Source organism: Lactuca serriola, chromosome 2, assembly GCF_051521515.1.
Source record: "Lactuca serriola cultivar US96UC23 chromosome 2, Lser_US96UC23_V15, whole genome shotgun sequence".
Classification (NCBI taxonomy): Eukaryota; Viridiplantae; Streptophyta; class Magnoliopsida; order Asterales; family Asteraceae; genus Lactuca; species Lactuca serriola.
The window spans coordinates 181808282-181827585 of record NC_136409.1 but is presented as its reverse complement, the minus strand read 5'-3'; the positions used below and the strand labels follow the sequence as shown (position 1 = coordinate 181827585).

The window sequence follows — 19304 nt, the reverse complement described above, 5'->3', positions numbered from 1 at the left end:
AATAAATACACATTTCCAAGTACTATGTTCATTTGAAACTCACACTAAAACTCAAGAGTGTTTTAATTTATGTATATTTATTAGTTACAACTTAAGAGTTTTTAACTTATGATTATTAATTAGTAATCACTAATAACTTTTTATTTTCCTTTATTTTATAAGGTTGTAAAGTTTTATTCATTAAAAACATTAATGTATTTGAAGATATTTGTGATTTAAATATGAAAAATTAATATAAATGTTATAATAAATGTTTTAGTGTTTTTATGTATTAAAGTGTTTATTTTTCATATTTTTCATTATTCGTTGTATATATATCTTTTTTAATACAAATGTTATAATAGATATTTTTGTATTTTTATGTTACTAAAAGTTGTAGTTCATATTTTTGTTCATACATTTTGTTACCCGTTATATATAGATTATCATATGTTTGATATATAATTTACATAATTTTAAACGGTTTATAAAATTATCAAAAAATTGTATATATCACAATGACTTAAAAATTAAAACTATAATCATCATATCATATCCTACTATATTATAAAGAAACATTTTTTCTTTCACCACATTTATTTGAAACTCATTTTTCATATTTCCATACAATATACTTAATTTATTTATTTAAATATGTTTTTAGTTGTAAACATTATCATAAATAGAAGAATTTGTGACTTATCAATATGATATACTTAATTTGTTAACTTCAATATATAGTTAAATAAATAACATACATTAATATATCAAACAAACTTAGAATTTTAGTGTAAAATTTAAAACCTAAAGTAAAATATCAAATAATGTTTAAAAAAATTCAATATATATTTTTTAACATAGTTAAAAGGAAAACATTAAATATAATAATATAAAAAAAACATTAATTGATGAATCAAATCAACTAAAAGGTGTCTGAAAACTATATTCTAAAAATATATTTTTAACCTGCGCCGCGCAACGCGTGAGAATTCGTCTAGTATGCATATAATACTTTCCAAATCAAAGTTTATACAAGTTAAATTGCCATCAAACGCTTGATTAGTTAATAAAGTCTTATTTCATTTTTTTAAAAGGCCAAATTATAGAAAAATCATTACAGAGTTGTACAGTTATAATAAACGATCTGGATCAAACTTGAAGCTGAAAAAGATAGACTTCATCTTTGTAAAATTACGAGCTTAATCTTGTTCATGTGTTTATTAATTTTGATTTAGAAAAATAAATTTCAAATCAATGCGTTTGAAAAAGACGAGCGGTTGAAAAACGAATGGTAAAAAGAAAATATATTCCTTTAAAGTTTTCACACATGTTTTAGATCTCGAATTTTTTATAAATCAGATATTTAATATTAAAATTAAATTAATTAAAAAGATTTAGACGAAATCTGCAAATAAAAGAATACTCCTCGAATTAAAATTTCAAATTTGTAATTTACTTTAGAAAGTATAGGACAATAACTATAAACATCTTCAATGGGGCAAGAAAATCGAATCAAAAATAGGGTTTTAAGTCTCAGCGGTTTATAAACTGCCCTACGAACTACTCCCTCTCTCTTCCGCCGCCAGCCACCAATAACTCCGGCATACGAATCAAGGAGGAGTACAAGAACAACGACCTGATAACATGGGAGGCGGTGAAGAGACAAAAACAGGGGAAGAAGAGAACCAGAAGAGTTCCACACCTTTTGATCTCAATGATTATACCATCATCAAAGAAGGAGAGGCTGAGATTTTGATGCACACCAAGAATGAAGTCTTTTACAATAAAACCCAGGTCAATATTTTGCTTAGTTATCACTAGATTTCTGCTATAAATTGGATTATCCTTATTTTGCTACAAGTTTTGAAACATTTCTGACTATTAAAATTCTAAAATTGGCAGGTTAACAACAGAGATATGTCTGTTGCTGTTCTTAGGACGTTTATATCAAAACGTAAAGAAGAACATGAAGCACAGCTGTCTAAAAGAACAAAAAAAGCAATGAAGGCATCAGAAGACCATGATTCTGGATTAGAAGCACCAAGTGGGACTACTGCCTCTAATGGTAAATCTAACGGTGAATCTGAAAAGATGCCACATGGTGAAGAACCAGAGGCTAAATTCCGAGGGGAGTTAAAGCCACCTAGAGTGCTTGAGGTTTCAAATCTATTTGCTTTTGTTTTACATATCACATCTTCACCTTATTTTTATGCCTTTCTCTGCTAATTAACATAAGTTTTTTCCTTGAATCAATAGGCTCTATCAGCTACAGGGTTAAGAGCTCTAAGATATGCTCGTGAAGTAGAAGGGATTGGACAAGTTGTGGCATTAGACAATGATAAAGGTTGGTCAATTTGTATATTCATGAATCATGTTTCATGATTTTTTGTAAAATCTAATTTTTGTTTTTGTGTGTGTAGCATCTGTTGAAGCTTGCAGGAGAAATATAAAATTCAATGGTTCAGTTGCAAGTGCAAAGGTGGAATCAAACCTTGCTGATGCTCGAGTTTATATGCTTACTCATCCAAAGGAATTTGACATGGTATGATTTCTAACATCCGAGTTCTCACTGTAATTTTATGATTCATATGTTAAGTAATGTTACATGATTAACTTATAATCTTGTGGTTATAACTAGAATTTATTGATTTATTCTTGTTCAGGTTGATCTTGATCCATATGGTTCACCCTCTGTGTTTCTTGACTCTGCGGTTCAGTCAATTGCTGATGGAGGGATGCTGATGTGTACAGCAACAGATATGGCAGTTCTATGTGGAGGCAATGGAGAAGTCTGCTATTCCAAGTAAGATTTTATTATCTATAGATTATTTGCTTTCAAGAGTAGACATGAGCAATAATTTATTCATTTTTGTGCTCTGTTGTTATGAGCTAGATATGGTTCCTATCCACTTAGGGGAAAATATTGCCATGAAATGGCTTTGCGAATCCTTCTTGCATGCATTGAGGTATTATTTTTCTTCCTTTTTCTAGTTTTTCATTTCAATTTGAGTTTAAAGTTTTATCTTATTTCTCTTGCCTTCATGAAACACAGAGTCATGCAAATCGTTACAAGCGATACATTGTCCCAGTGTTATCTGTTCAAATGGACTTCTATGTCAGAGTCTTTGTTCGTATATACACGTGAGAATACCCTTTATCCTTTATCTCACCTATCAAACTTAAAAAAAAAAGTTTGTAAAAAGCCAGTAATTTTGCTAAATTATAAAACAATTACAGGTCAGCAGGAGCAATGAAGAACACTCCACTTAAGCTTTCATATGTTTACCAATGTATCGGTTGTGATTCTTTTCATCTCCAGCCAGTCGGAAGGACTGTATCCAAGGTGCACATCTTATTTAAATTTTGATAAACAATTATTTTTCTTTTTTCTTGAAATCATTTTACCTTTTTCTTAGAACACCAGTGTGAGATATCTCCCTGGGTTTGGTCCTGTTGTTTCACAAGAATGTAGCGATTGTGGTAAAAAATATAACATGGGTGGGCCCATTTGGTCGGCTCCAATTCATGATCAAGATTGGGTGGGGTCCATATTATCAGATGTGAAATCTATGAAGGATCGCTATCCTGCTTTTGATCGGATTTCTGCTGTCTTGACTACAGTTTCAGAGGTGCGTTTCTTGCTAAAAAGATTAATAATAATCATTATCGGCTTCTAAATTCTAACTTTTTTATTAAAAAAATATCAGGAATTGCCAGATGTACCCCTCTTCCTGAGTTTACACAACCTTGGTGGTACCCTTAAGTGCACTTCCCCATCAGCTATGGTGTTTAGATCTGCTGTAATCAATGCAGGGTATCGTATCTCTGGTACTCATGTGAACCCATTAGGGTTAAAAACTGATGCTCCTATGGATGTTATATGGGATATCATGCGTTGTTGGGTAAGCTACTTTCATTATATTTTTTTATTTATAATACCAATATACTTACATTTTGCTATTATTGATCAATCACATTGTATTTGTAGGTTAAAAATCATCCTGTGAAAGCTCAACCACCGGAACATTCTGGAAGTGTGATCCTAGCTAAGGAACCTGTGCTTCAGGTATGGTTCATTGTTAATTGGTAGGGCATGAATAGGGGCAGAAAGGTAATTACTTACTACTTGCATGTGTGTTTGGTTGGGCAGGCTAATTTTGCTCGGGCAGTGGCATCACTAAGTAAAGCTCAAGCAAAGAAAGTTGCCCGGTTTCTTCCAAATCCTGAAAGACATTGGGGCCCGAAGCTTAGGGCTGGGCGTACCATTACTAGCAAACATGCCTCTCTTTTGGGTCCAGATATAGTTGATGGGATTCTTAACAACAACAACAATCAAGAACAACAGGATGAACCTGAACCCAAGCGTAAGAAGACACAAGAAGAAGAACCTACTTCAATTTCTTCTTCATAAAAGACTTGATTTTTTTTCTTTTTAATACACATCTCCTAATCTTAATCTGCATTTCTGTGCAGAAATAGAGTGATTCTATTTTGTAATCTCAAACGTCAAGTCTTGTTTTTGTATGTTTTTTTTTCTAATTAGTATCATGTATTAGCTTGAATGGAAATTCATGTAATTAGCTATATATGTTTCATTAGAAAAGATATTCATAAAAGATTCCGAAATGGTTTTTTTTATTAGTGTTGGGTTTGTGCTACACGTGCATAAAAGGTTTAAAAACCTCTTCCGATGAATAAAAGATCATAATGAACAGAAGATCTCATCTGCCGAAAAAATTGGGACTATTACTTTATTGTAAGATTACCAAATGAGATTGTCAACTTAGAAAACAAAACCTGAAATCATATATAAAACTTTGTTTGAGAAATAATCTTGAATCCTGACACTCATACCTACCACAACTCAAAACAAAAAGACCCTAAAACACACACAAACACATAGACACTTTGACTCTTCACTTCCCGTTTCCCTTCTTGGAGTCAAGAGGATTAAGCTCATCCCAAGCTTCAATCCATGTAACCATGGCATCTGCAAGCTTGACAAAGTAAGGATCTATTTTCCCGAGCTTATCCTTAACATGTTTAGACAATTCCACATAACATTGCTGAACCGTTGTGCACTCTTTTGGGAGACTGGTGGCTTGAAAGAATGGAATTATCTCTTCTTGCCAAAAGATACCCTTGTACTCTTTCTTCAAGTTCACAAATGGGTTGCTAGCTTTACTATGCCATATGTATGGCAACCCCGTCTTGATCCCAAGCCCCAAATGATCACAAATCACCTGTATCACTAACTCAAGGGTTAAAATAGTCTTTTTGTAGTTTCTCAAACAACAATGACAAAAAGGTAAGCTTGTTAGTAAGAAGTAAGAACCTTGACACACCAACCAGCCCACATGTCATCGTAGCGACCAATGGGCTGACCATCACCCATGAGCCCAAAGTACATGGCTGGGCCTATGAGTTGACGATCAAACGCCAGGTTCATTCCACACATAGGGAATAGTGTTCCCTTTGGGATTGTCATAACTGCATCAACATACCTGATCAGAATCAACCCAAATGTTATATATTATTATTATCCATGCAATCATGCAAGAAACTAGCCAAAACAAGATAGAAAGTATTTACACTACGTACGTACCTATTGTTTCTCTCGCGAGGCTTGACAAGCTGTGTTGGGGCATCGTAATCAGGAATGTTGAGCCACAGGCCATGAGACACGGCGGTGGGGACGCCCTCGCGGAGGCTGAAAGGGTAGCCACGGACGAAATCAGCACCTTCGGAGAAAGGGTCATAAAGGGTGTTGAAGAAATAGGGTGTCGATGGGTGAAGGAGGTTCCTAATGTGTTGTGAAAGTGCATCTATATCTTTCCCACTTGGATCTTTAGCAACCTAAACAACAAGATCAATATTTTCGTTGCCCGTTTGGAAAAAAAAATCATCAAAAAGCTAAAGATTACGAAATGGAAGATTGAAACTCACAAAGCAGTCGTCATCAATGGTGAAAATATACTTCTTCTTGGAAACCATGTAGCCAAAGCATCGACAAGCAGAGTCTTTGAAGGAGATGCAAGAAGCCTTGGGACCCAAAATCTTGTTAATGTCGTTACGATTGAAGAGTTCGTAATCGAAGCCATTGGGGACCTTGATGGCTCTGGAAGGATCACCATCTTGAACGATGATCAAATGGTATGGTTCAAAGAAGGGCCTCCACATTTCAAGAAAATCGAGGCTTCTGATTGTGGGTATGACGATATCGAGGTCATCTTTGAGAGGTGGATTGGAGTTGGAGGTCGCCATGAGAAAAACAGAGGAAAAAAGGAGCAAAGTGTTTTGAGAGTTATTAAGGGGGATTGGGGGATGTGAGATAACGACGGGGGCGGAGAATGTAACGGATGTTATTGTTTTGACCACGTTATTATTCCTTCAATTAATTGCTCAATTCTATTTTTCAGAATATATAAACTGCATTACTGTCCTATGGCTATCTTTCACATGAATAAGTTACCTTGTATCTTTTATCTATAACTTATTTTTTAGTATATGATGAAACTGCAAAAAAAAATTATCCTAGCTTATAAACTTAACTTATATATGTTAGTATTTTTTTAAAAATATTTGAGATGGTTTTTTTGATAAACTAGTTTATAAAATCATCTATTTCTAAAGTTTTATACTATTTGATTTTTTTTTGGTAATATAGCTTATACAAAAGCATTTTCCATGGTAATTATTTCTAAAACTTTTTGCTATTTAAAAAAAAAAAACTTAAAAAAAAAACCTCAATCACTTAATAAATTTATTTACTTAACAACTTTTTTTGAAACGACAAATTTACTCTACTTCTAATGTAACATTAGAGTTTAGTGGTATGTCCCCTTTTAACCCTTTTTGCAGAATTCTTTCATTTAGTCCCTAGCCGAGTACGCGGCGAGTACTCTATGAGTACGCTAAGCATACTGGCTTGAGACTTTGATTGCGGAAGCACCCACGTACGTTGGGTGTACATGGGAGTACGCAGGGCGTACGCAATGCAGGGGCAAACCCTAATTTTTAGGGTTTGTGTCCTATTTAAACAACTTATGACACCCTTGGACCTCTTTATGAACAACCGCCATCTCTCTATACCCTAAGATCGAAACCCTAATTTTCATTTGTGAGATTTGAGCTTGGAAGTGAGTTTTGGTGAATTGAAGGAAGAAGAACACTTGGAGGTTGCTTTGGAGTCGCTTGAGCTTGTAGATCCAGAATCATCATCATTTTTGCAAGCTATTTGAGGTATAAAGCTCTCAACTTGATGGTTCCTTATGCTAGATCCAATTTAGGGAGTTATTTGTACATTTTTGGGTCCTTTAAGCCATATTTGAGAGTATGGTCCACTCCAAAAGCCATGGATGTTAGATCTTAGCACCTTTGAGGTCCCTTGTCCATAAAATTGCAATCTTTATGAGTTATAACCATGCAAGTGTTAGGATCCTTATTATGGTTCTCTTTGAGTTTTGGGTCTCATTAAGTCATGCATGGGAGTAAAGTTGCCAACTTTACGTGTTAAGACGCAATTTAGGATCAGATATGAGAGTTTGGCTTAATGACTTAACCGATTAAGTGCGTAATGGGTTGGGTTGGTCGTATGTGGAGTACGCGGGGCGTACCCAGCTTGTACACTATGCGTACTGGCCCCCGGAGGGAGTACACTAAGTGTAAGTCTGAGTACGCCAAGCGTACTCAACAGTTTGACTTTTGTTGACTTTCGCGTATTGAACCATATTTTGGACTTTTAGGGTTTGGGCTTGGTTTGGCCAATAGTCTTTTGATATTGGGGCATTATAAGGCTTTGGGCCTTCTTGGAATTAGGCTCGTGATGGGTTTTGGGCCCAATTAGAAAGTTGGACTATATTGGGCTTTTGATCTATTGGATTAGGCCTCGAATTTTGGGCCAAGTGAGGAAAGGGTAAAATGGACTTTTACCTCGAGGGTTGGACTTTGGACTAGGATTCTAGTTTTGGATTGTGGACCAGTTATTAATTGGATATTATTTAATGATGTTAGTGCAAGGATTTTTCCGGATGAGCAACCCGAGATTTTATTTGAGAGATTCAACAGCTTGAGGTGAGTTTCCTCACTGTGTTTGGCGTGTCGAAGGCACCAATGCCGACCCATAGTTTATTATGATTAGGATGTTAGTTGTCTGCGTGACTCTTGCATGTATGATATCTGATATGTATACTGGGCGGGGCCCGATGCCGGGTGGGGCCTGATGGTTATTTTGTATGCTATTTATCTTTGTGATTCTTGCATGTGTTTATGTGTTTGTATGTATATCGGGCGAGTCCCAATGTCAGGCGGGGCCTAATGACTGACATATATGTTCCGAGCGGGGCCGATGATGGGCGGGGCCCATTATATGTTTGATATGTATGGTATGTGGTGTTTTGGGGAACTCATTAAGTTTCATGCTTACGGTTTTTAGTTTATGTTTCAGGTACTTCTGGTGCGAAGGGGAAGAGCTCGGGATGATTGCGTTGCACACACCACATTGTTGTGCATTTTATATGACTCTAATGTATTTGTATGTTTATTGACATACTATGATTTTACCATGGTTTTATGAACATGTTCTGAATGATAGTTTTATTATTTTAGAATTTTAAATTTTTTGCCTTAATTTTTGGGACGTTACACCTAAACTATTTCTTAATTCCACCTATGTCAACTGCGAAACTTGAACCATCAACCTCAAGGAGGGAGGGTAACAATGGATACCATAAAAGATTAATAACTCTAAGAACCCCCATTTCATAGTTATTAAACATGTGAATACTTATTAAATATATAAAAAAAATCCTGATTTTTTGTCTTTTTGTTAAGAAATGAGCAAAATCGTAATTTTTACCGTCTAATATTTTCGTTCATATTTTAACAATATATATATATATATATATATATATATATATATATATATATATATATATAATACACAATTTAATACAATCAATTTACAGTTTAATATATAAAATTCACAATTTAATACCATACATTTTACACTAATTCAAAGATTCAAAAAAGTCAAACTCGAACTCTACCACCACCACCAACTACCACATGTCGTCACTAACCACTTGTGCCACCATTGTAACAATCATTTCTTCCAAATCAGATCTGTATCAGACACACCTGAGAGTATGTCTGAACCCCTTAAACTAAGACTCTGATACCAATTTGTAACATCCCAAAATTTAAGACTAAAAATTTTGATTTTTAAATTAATAAAACCACTATCCAAAACATCATCCTAGAAACCATGGTGAACCAAAGTGTATCAATAACATCAAAGTACATCGAAGTAATATAAAAATGTGGAACGATGTGGTGTGTGCACTGCAATCATCTTAGGCTCGTCCCCTTCGAACCAGAAGTACCTGAAACATAAACTGAAAATCGTAAGCACAAAGCTTAGTGAGTTCCAAAATACCACATAACATACATATAAAACATATAATGGGACCTGCTCGTCATCGGTCCCCTCTTGGCATCGAGCCCCCCTCGGAACAAATCTGTCAGTCATCGGTTCCCGCTTGGTATCGGGCCTCGGCCGATATACATATAAACATATAAACATATAAACATATAATCATATAATCATATAATCATATAATCATATAACTCATGCAAAAATCACAAAGATAAATAGCATACATGATAGTTATCGGGCCCCGACTGATAAACGTATGAACACATAACACATGCAAGAGTCACGCAGACAACTAGCATCCTAAACATAACAAACCATGGGCCAGAATTGGTGGCTTCGACCCACTAAACACAGTGAGTAAACTCACCTCAAGCTGCAGAATCATTCGGATAAAATCTCAGTCTGCTGGTCCGAAAAATCCCCGCACTAACATCATCAAATAAATATCCAATTAATAATCATATCACGACCCATAATCAAGAATCTAAGTTACTTGTCCAATATCCAGGGTAAAAGACCATTTTACCCTTTTATTTTCTTAGTTGGTCCAAAACCAAGGCCCAACCCATTGCTCAAAAGGTCCAAATTCCTAAATGGCATCCCAAAGGCCCAATAAGGCCCAACTTCTAAATTGGGCCCAAAATCATAATGAACCCAATACCAAGAAACCCATAGCCTATCCATGGCCCAAAGTTAGAAGTACAATGGCCTAACAGGGCCTACACCCTAAAAGCCATATATATAGCCCAAACCCGAGAAAGTCAAAATGAAAGTCAATGTGCTAAGAACACTGGGCGTACTCAACTCGTACGCTTATCATACTCCCCATATTACCAACCCAACTCAAAAGCACTTAATCTATTAATCCAAAAAGCCAAAATTCCAGATCTGATCCTAAATGGTGACTTAACACATAAAGTTGGCAACTTTACACCCATGCATGACTTCATAAGGCCTAAAACTCAAAAAGAAGCTTGATAAGAATCTTAACACTTGCATGGACCAATATCTTACATAAAGTTTGCATTTTTATGAAAAAAGGACCTCAATGGAGCTAAGATCTAACATCCATAGCTTTTGGAGTAGATTAAAAGCTCAACTTAGTTCAAAATACCTAAAAATGCATAAATAACACCCTAAGTTGGATCTAGCATAAAGAATCATCAAAATGGGGGCTTTTTACTTCAAATGACTTGCTAAGATGAAGATGGCCCTAGATCTACAAGCGCAAGCTACTCCCAAGAAACCACCAAGTCTTCTTCTTCTTCTTCTTCTTCACTAAAAACACCACCAAATCTCACTTTCAAGGTCAAAACTACAAAAAGCACTTAGGGTTTCGTTTTTAGGGTAGAGAGTGATGGAGGATGATCAATAGAATGTCCAAAGGTGGTATAAGTTGCTTAAATAGGGAACAAACCCTAAAAATTAGGGTTTGCCCCTGCCTTACGTACGCCATGCGTACTCCACGTACATGGGTGAATCTCGCGTCCAGAAAAGAGGTAGTACGCTAAGCGTACTCATAGACTATGCATCGTATACTAGCTAGGGACCAAAAAGATAAAGATTTTGCATTAAGGGGATAAAAGGAAAACATACCAAATTACGAATGTTACAAACGTGGATTTCCAAACAGTATACTCTGTATACCAAGTGGATCCTACCTCCGATACTATCTTACATGGTTATTCCTAATCAGCTAGAACTTAAAATATTCATTGGGATTATTGAGGAACCTAAACTATTACTATTATAGTTTTGAGAAATGTTAAAAAAAAGACTAAAACTTAGTGATATTTACATCTAGGTCTTTTGAAAGGAAAAAAACTAAGGTGTTAGGCTAAGCGCTGACCTAACCACACATCATCCAATTTTATCAAGTGAGTACATAGTTACTTTCATATTATACATAGATATTTAGTATTTTAAATGATTAAATGTTATGTGCGCTATTTATCCATTTTTTCAAAAAATATGTTAGATACAATAGCATGACATGATTTTGCTTGTTTAATTGGTTGACGGAATAAATGATTTATTTTACCATAATTATTGGGTAGAGAAGGAATGTGAAGGAAATAGTAATAACAAGAGGTCATGACCAATATAGTACTATTGTACTGATGAACTATCCATCTAGCAACGTATAGATGACGTTCACTGACTATTCTAGACAGTATTGTGGAGAACTAGCAGAATCATTACCTGTAGATGTTAATGAACTGTACGTTCATTTGAGGTACTCTATCCCCCACATGGTTGCGTTATTGACATATATTGCTAAGGAATCCCTGAATTGATAGTGTCTAATCATTGCTTACGGTGAACCTTTAGGACATGTCCCTTGAGATCATCATCTTAGGGTCAGGAAGCGAGAATAATGAGAATGGATAATTGGGTTAACTATGTGATGTTAAATATATTAAAAGAGTATTTAATTATATTATTGTGGGTTGAAAACCTTATGTGTTGATCAAGCTCCCAAGCCTGACCCACTCAGTTTCTTTGTATCACAATTAGCGATACGAAGGTACAGGGATAGCGCTGTTTAAATCTAATGATAAATTTGAGGAGTTTAAGGCCATTAGTATAATAAATAGTTGTAAGGCCTGTAATAACTGGTTTATGTTTATGTTTTCTGTATCATTGTTGAAATCAGAAGTTTTTAATATTAAAACATTTATTTAAAAATGTTTTGACTCTGATTTATCTTAAAGAAAAAATGTTTTGGGACAAATTCCGCAATAATGTATTCTTCAAAAGGATGCTATATTTTAAATAAGCATAAATAAAAAAATTTATTTGGCCGTAAAAATTGGGGTGTCACACATAGCTCTCGGAAAACAGTCTCGCTACAATCTCGGATGTCTCTTGATGCATACCACCATAATTACTATATAAATCATGTCGCTAACATGTCATTTGTGTCACTTTGCATTATGTATAGGCAAAGATAGATAGGAACCAACTATCACTACAACTAATAAGGCAACAAAGCATCAGTTGTCATTATATTTCGGACCAGACTGATCGCCCGAACCAGGCACATAGATTGCAGGTTGCTAAGTAAAATCCTACTAAAGGTTTATAAGGTTCATAAACTTTACCTTGAGTTTCTTGGCTTCTCATCCCAACTCCATTATAGCAGCAAGCTCTGCCAACAAGGTTCAAGGTTCATAATCTTTTCCTTGAGTTTCTTGGTTTCCTAGTCCAACTCTATTATAGCGACAAGCTTATCCAACAAGGTTTAGAAGGTTCATGACCTCTGCCTTGAGTTTCTTGGCTTCCTAACCCAACTTCATTATAACATAGAGCTCTAACAACAAGGTTCATAACCTTTTGACTTAAGTTGCTTGGCTTCTCGACCCAACTCTGTTATAGCGGAAAGCTCCGCCAAAAGGGATCAAAAGGATTATAACCTTATCCTTGAATTGCATACTTTTATGCCTAATTCCTTCACGATCGTTGTCTGGTAAGCCCGATCCATGTTGATGAATTGTTTCACTAATTGTATTTAAGTGTAATGGATTGACTTCTTGACCAAAATCGATATTGATGGATATTAAACAAGTAAGGAAGGTGCGGAAAGTTTATTAAAGATTCAAAGTAGAGTGTCATTTAGAGCGAAGCCCCTGAATGAATGGTAGTCTAGGGGGCAACGCCCCTAGGAGTGGGGTCCAAGGGGTGGTAGCGCAAATTTTTTTTATTTGTGTTATATTGATTTATAAAAAATACATTAGAAATATGTTTTTCTGAAAAAATAACTTGGGTTTTGACCCTTCTTGTAGAACCCGAATTTATGATAGTTTTATTGGTTGCTAAAACTGTTTTAGGACAGTTTTGGTAGTTTTCAGACAAAAAACTACTTGGTGGCAGTTTTTGGACATGGAGGTTAATAACCATTTTTGGTCAGAATTTTAGGAGTACCACCCAAATACTTTGATTTGAAAGTGATAATCACGATTCTAAGAATTTCAAGTGCTATTTCTTATCGATATTTGTAACAATCCATTCCATGCGATGATTTCCCACATGATGATTTATCGACCTCATGCTGCTAAACCCGATCCATTCCATGCGATGATTTCCCACATGATGCTTTCTTGATCGTTGGCTGATAAGCCCGATCCGTTCTATGTGATGAGCTCCCGCATGATGCTTTCTTAATCGCTGACTACCAAGCCTGATCTGTTCCACACGATGCTCTCTCATATGATGTTTTACCGATCGTTGGTTGTTAAGCTTGATCCGTTCCACGCGATGCTCTCCCGTGGAATGTTTTCCTGATCGCTAGTTGTTAAGCCCGATCCATTCCATGAGTTGTTCTACCACGTGGCGTTTTCACGATTACTAGCTACTAACCCAATCCTAAGTCACACGATATAATTCGTGCATTGTAGTGTATCGTAAGTTACGCATCATAAGCCTATGTCATGCTTAGAACCACACATTTTGTGTTTCTTCTATTATAATCAACATGCTTTTCCTGTGATCAGACAATCAATAAGGCATTTCCCACATTATATCTTACTATAACAAGGTTACTTTTCAACAAAGAACATTATCACAACAACAACCCTACTACTTATTATCTCTACAACATCTTTGTTGCCTGGATCTTGGCAATAGTCTTGCTGTGTAATCCTCGCCAATAGCCTCACCCCATCCCTCAACATCTTTGTTGTCCGGCTCTCGGTAAAAATCTTGATGGGTCATCCCCACCAACAACCTCACCACTCATCCATTAACATCTCTTTTCCCCGGCCATCGGAAATAGTCTTGCTGTGTAATCCCCGCCAACAACCTAACCAACCAACTCTTGGAATCTTTACTACCTATTATTAGGACAAAAATTTAATTGCTCATTATCTTGATAATACATTATTCAGACAACAATCTTGCTACTTACCCCCAAGACCATAGTCTTGCTGCTTATAATCATGCTAACCTTTTTGTTGTAAATTTTTATAACAACCCTACCATATTCATCATAGTCTGATATAGATACCTAAACTACCGACATCAAACTAAGCGAAATCAGCTAGGTATAGCTCATACAAAAACACCTTCAAGATGGTTATCAATGCTCATGCAAAACAGACTATGTGGATGCTCATTAGTGACATTCCACCAAGACATGAAAGAAACATTATGTTATCCACGCTGCATATTCATATATCAGCCTTGCTCTAGACGTCATCATTATCAACAACATTTATTTGTATAATATTATCAACAACCTTGCTCTGCATCACATTATCACCAACAACTACGATGCATCATATCGACCATATCACATTCCTCTAACGTAAGAAAGGATTAGTAATTCAACTCATGCTGCATAAATCCATGTCTACCTCATCATGAAATACCAGGGATCCCATGGGCGACGTTCAATCGTTCTTTATATACTTAATTCGATGCATAGTTTCCATTTCTAGTCTGATCCCATTGACAACAAACCAATCACATCGGACTGGGGGACTTGATGCACAAGTTTCATGATAATGTTTAGTATAATCTAATTGTTCGCATATCAATCACATTGGACTAGGGGAATTGACGATGTTAGGTCTATTAGCAGACCTACACAGCTCTGGCGCACCATCCTTGCCTGGCGCTCGCCTGCCAGCCTTGCCTGGCGCTTGTCTGCCAGAGTTACTTGGTTCACGTCTGCCATCCTGCGTGGCGCTCACCTTCCAGCCTTGCCTGATGCTCGCCTGCCAACCTTTCTTGGTCCGTGTCTACCAGTCTCGCTTGGTGCTCGCTTGCCATCCTTTCCTGGCGCCCGCCTAACGCCTCCTGCAGGCCTTGGCTAGATGGGCTTGAATTGAGCTGGACCAAGGCCTGACATAATTCTCCCTTGATCTAATTGTCCCCTATAAATAGAACATTACCTCCTCCATAGAGTAGGACTCTCCTCCTATGGTTTAAGACCTTAAGGGATCAACCTCCATCATGCCTATACACTACCCCCTTACACCAAGATGGTTATCTCTAACTAGGAAGAACGATCTCATATCTATAAACCGATCTAAGTTGATCGTCGGAGCCTGCTCCCAGGGTATAGTCCCTGGGGTGGTTCTAACAAATTTGCACAATGATCTAAGATACTCGTTGTAGCATCAGTCTAGAAGACCTCCTAGATATTTGAGTCACATTAAATCCTATTAAACTTTTATTGTATGATTTATTATGTTAAATACAATAAAAATAATTACGTAATTTAATTTTTACCTAAAATAGAAACATACTTACATTTTTTATACATATAGCGACATACTTTAATATTACCTATAAATGTAGGTATGATGCTTACGAGAACATACACCAAGTTATTGCATGCACCAGGGTGGCTACACCACGTTTTCACTTTTTGGATAATTCAAAGATCGTGTTTTATGTCTATACTTTTTAAAATATGTTATTTTGAACCTATTGCATGGAGTATCATGAAATCTAATTTAGGATTTTTCAAGAACAATCAATTTTGAATTCAGGCTTCTTCCAAATTTGAAACATAGAATATACCTGCTGATTTGATTTTTTATAGAGACAAAAGGTTGTAAAGAGGAATAATTTTCAGTTATATGAAAGTTGCAACATTTTCATGAAATGTCCATCTTCCTTTTATACATGGAATATGTCGGTTATGGGTGGTTATGAAGGGAAAACCTCTACCAGGGGCTCTGCCCCTTAGATCCCGCTAGGAGTATTACCCCTTGAAACTTTGACCCTAGGGGCGCTGCCACCGAACTCCCGTTTTAATTCTCGATTCGACATTGATCACTCCGAGTGTGCACCCCCACCTCCATTATTGGATAGTAATCCTAAATATACTAAAATATGTTTATAACACTAAAATTACCAACAATATGGGAAGATAATTGACATGAGTTTTCTTTTTCTTGTAGGTGTTTAACGGGAGATTCACAAGCACTACTACAAAAAAGCTTAATCGGGTCCTAAAGTCAGCGAGACCTATGTGAAAAAATGAATAGAACCCGGTTTTAAAACCGGCTCCTATCTAGCACAAAAGAACCCAATTTTTCATAAAACCGGGACTTATAAGACGAACATAACGCCCACCATTTGGTTATATATGAAGTTTAGGACACGGTCCAACCATACGAAACCAGGTTATATATGGTTAAAAGAACCCGATTCCAATCCCCAAATCGGGTCATATAAAGATTAAATATAACCCGGTTCCATTCAAATAACCAGGTCTTTTTCAGCCTTGCAAAAACAAACTATAATCACATTCAAAACAAACAAAAAGCACAAACTGATACTAGCATCCAAATAACACATTCAAAACAAACAAAAATTATGCATTGATGAACAAATTATATTAATATAAACATGCTAAATAACCAATCATTATAATCATCCATAAAAACATGCTTAAGTGCTGCTAAAAACTCATTGATTTGGCCATTTCATAGTACATAAAACTTACATATATAAATTCAAAAATAAAATTGTTTTCCTATGCAGAGGTATTGTCCAATAAGCAAGTGGTGCAGCTATCCTCCAATCTCACTTAAAAGCAAAACACAACAACTATCCTTCATCTTCATTGAAAAAACAAAACACAACAAATAATTAGTTTTTTGTCTAGCATTTTAAAAGAGTTGAATTTAGCAAACAATCATTAAACTAAAAGTAGGATGCTATAAAGATTAACAACTAACCTTATATGCACTTTTAGACAACCACATCATTCATAAAAATTTTTAGCCCATGTAGCAACAGTTGTAACCAACGCCTTTTCCTCAAATGCAGTTCTGTCATTCCAAAGGGTACCAAACTATATGAACATAAAATTAAAACTACTAAATAACAAAACAATTTGTTTCTTGCTTTGGAACAAAAGATTTTTTTAAGAATTACTTACTCTACTCGGAAATCCATGTTGTCTGTTCAACACAAAATCAAAGATCCAATTCATTACATAATGCCCACTAAGTTCACGTTCCAATACACCGACTTGGTTACACTAAAATTGTGATAGAAGGTAAACATAAATCACAAGTGAAACTACATCTAACTAGTAGATAAGTAATAATATAAATTACCTCAGTGATCTTTCATACAATTGGAATTGATGTGTTCTTTTCATAACTCTCAAAAGCCCTAAAAATATACAACTAGCATAGTTATATTCAAACTTATAGAAAGAATGTTATTTTCATACCATATTAAAAAATTTCTTACTTCATCAGAGAATCCAAAATGTATACAATATGATTTGACGGGCAAATCACCAAGAGGACCCTGACTCATTTTTAGATCTTCTCGCCAACACATAATCTAATGAACGCTAGCTTTTTATCTCATACAACTGTAACGACAGCTCACTCGATGCCGTCTCTTGTTCCCACTTAGGTTTGTTTCCCTAATACCCATGTGGGCCTACTCGAGCTGAATTGGTATTACACATTGAACTCATCTTTACTTTCTCACTTATAACCTGCCAATAAAAGCAACAATCACAATTATAAAACTAAAATATAATGATTAATATTACCAAGAGACATTATATCCTAGTATCCTACAAACCTGGAATTCCTTTGATAAATGCCTATCCTTAAATTTTAGCAATGCAGTCTTCTCCAGATATGAGTAGGTTTCAAGTGGATTTTCTCATTCTCATTGGCCAAGAAATTCTTTTTAAGCCTCTTGTTGTATGATATCCACTTGTTGTTGCAAGTCATAAGCACATATGTTTTGCGTTTTTTCGTCATGGATATTCCAACGTTTCTATTTTTTTAAGGAATAACTATTAGTAACATATATTAATTAGGGAAAATTTCATCCATATCCTTCTAAATTTTAAATATTACGTTAATATCCTTATAAATTTAAATATTACGTATATGTCATTCTAAAACTTTATTATTTACATACATATATATATATATATATATATATATATATATATATATATATCCAAATTTGTTTTTTAATTAAAATTAATGTAATATAATATTAAAAAACTTATCTAAACTCAAAATTATATAAGATGTTACTAAAATAACCTTCCTAAATGAAATATTAAACTTATATTTGAATTAGTTATGTTGAGGGTCAAAATGTCAAAATTACCCAAAATCCACATGAAGCATCCAAAAACTGGGCTTTAAATTTGTCCTTACATCCAAGGGCGGAACACAAACGTTTTGACTCGAGGGGCCGAATAAGATATAAAACCAAAGTATGTAAACATTCATCTGTGGCTACTCTAATACATAAAAAAAATTAATGTTTTCTTTTTTGGAACCGTTAAGAGTTTATTGTTTCTTCATTTTCATTTTGATGTCCTCTATGTAACATAACTTTTTAATAATTGACAAACAATCAAACACAATAAAAAGTTATAAATACATTTTAGCAAAATCAATTAACTTGACTGTCATATACTTAATAGCAACTATTAAATAATAAAATTAATCAACAATCAACAAATACTTACATTAGCTATATATAAAAATTAACATTTAAAAAAAAAGTAAGTATTAACAGCAAAATGAATTCAAATCGTTGTGTGGACATTAGAGGGTTTGTGTTTTCTCAAAGGTGTCCTCAACCTTACGGCAGATTTAAGATTTTTAGTCTACAGTTTGTGTTTCTCAAAGGTTTAGATAATAATTAGATATTTGTGGGTTTTTATTGAAATTTTGTTTTTCAAATCTGTTGGAATCCTAAATTTATTGGAGTTGGTTTTGGTGTTTTGGTAATTATCCAATTTCTCTTTAGTAATCAATTTCTTTATCTACTTTCCTAATATATTGGTCTTCTTAATTTCTTTATCTGCGTGTGTTAATGGAGGATTAAACACTTAGTTGCCTTTTGTTGTCTCAGGTTGGGGTTCTCTATGCCTTAATGG

General features: G+C 35.0%; 2 protein-coding genes and 1 long non-coding RNA gene across 3 annotated transcripts; 1 reads left to right on the top strand and 2 right to left on the bottom strand.

Moving 5' to 3' along the window:
* The first annotated feature begins 1470 nt into the window (after positions 1-1470).
* On the top strand, positions 1471-4620 carry LOC145087617 (tRNA (guanine(26)-N(2))-dimethyltransferase 1-like). The gene is made up of 12 exons (XM_079025612.1): positions 1471-1773; positions 1882-2136; positions 2236-2323; positions 2400-2521; positions 2643-2782; positions 2873-2945; positions 3032-3120; positions 3217-3322; positions 3396-3608; positions 3687-3881; positions 3968-4045; positions 4130-4620. The coding sequence occupies exons 1-12, from the start codon at positions 1624-1626 to the stop codon at positions 4388-4390; spliced, it is 1770 nt and encodes a 589-aa protein (XP_078881738.1). The 5' UTR covers positions 1471-1623; the 3' UTR covers positions 4391-4620.
* A 142-nt stretch (positions 4621-4762) lies between these two features.
* On the bottom strand, positions 4763-6286 carry LOC145087618 (UDP-arabinopyranose mutase 1-like). Its single transcript, XM_079025613.1, has 4 exons — positions 5926-6286; positions 5585-5835; positions 5315-5483; positions 4763-5222 (listed from the first exon to the last, which is right to left on the bottom strand). The coding sequence occupies exons 1-4, from the start codon at positions 6241-6243 to the stop codon at positions 4896-4898; spliced, it is 1065 nt and encodes a 354-aa protein (XP_078881739.1). The 5' UTR covers positions 6244-6286; the 3' UTR covers positions 4763-4895.
* A 10559-nt stretch (positions 6287-16845) lies between these two features.
* Positions 16846-18189, bottom strand: LOC145090627 (uncharacterized). The gene is made up of 5 exons (XR_013701678.1): positions 17978-18189; positions 17494-17888; positions 17313-17414; positions 17110-17202; positions 16846-16989 (listed from the first exon to the last, which is right to left on the bottom strand). It is a non-coding gene; the product is annotated as an uncharacterized LOC145090627 (long non-coding RNA).
* Between the last annotated feature and the right edge of the window lie 1115 nt (positions 18190-19304).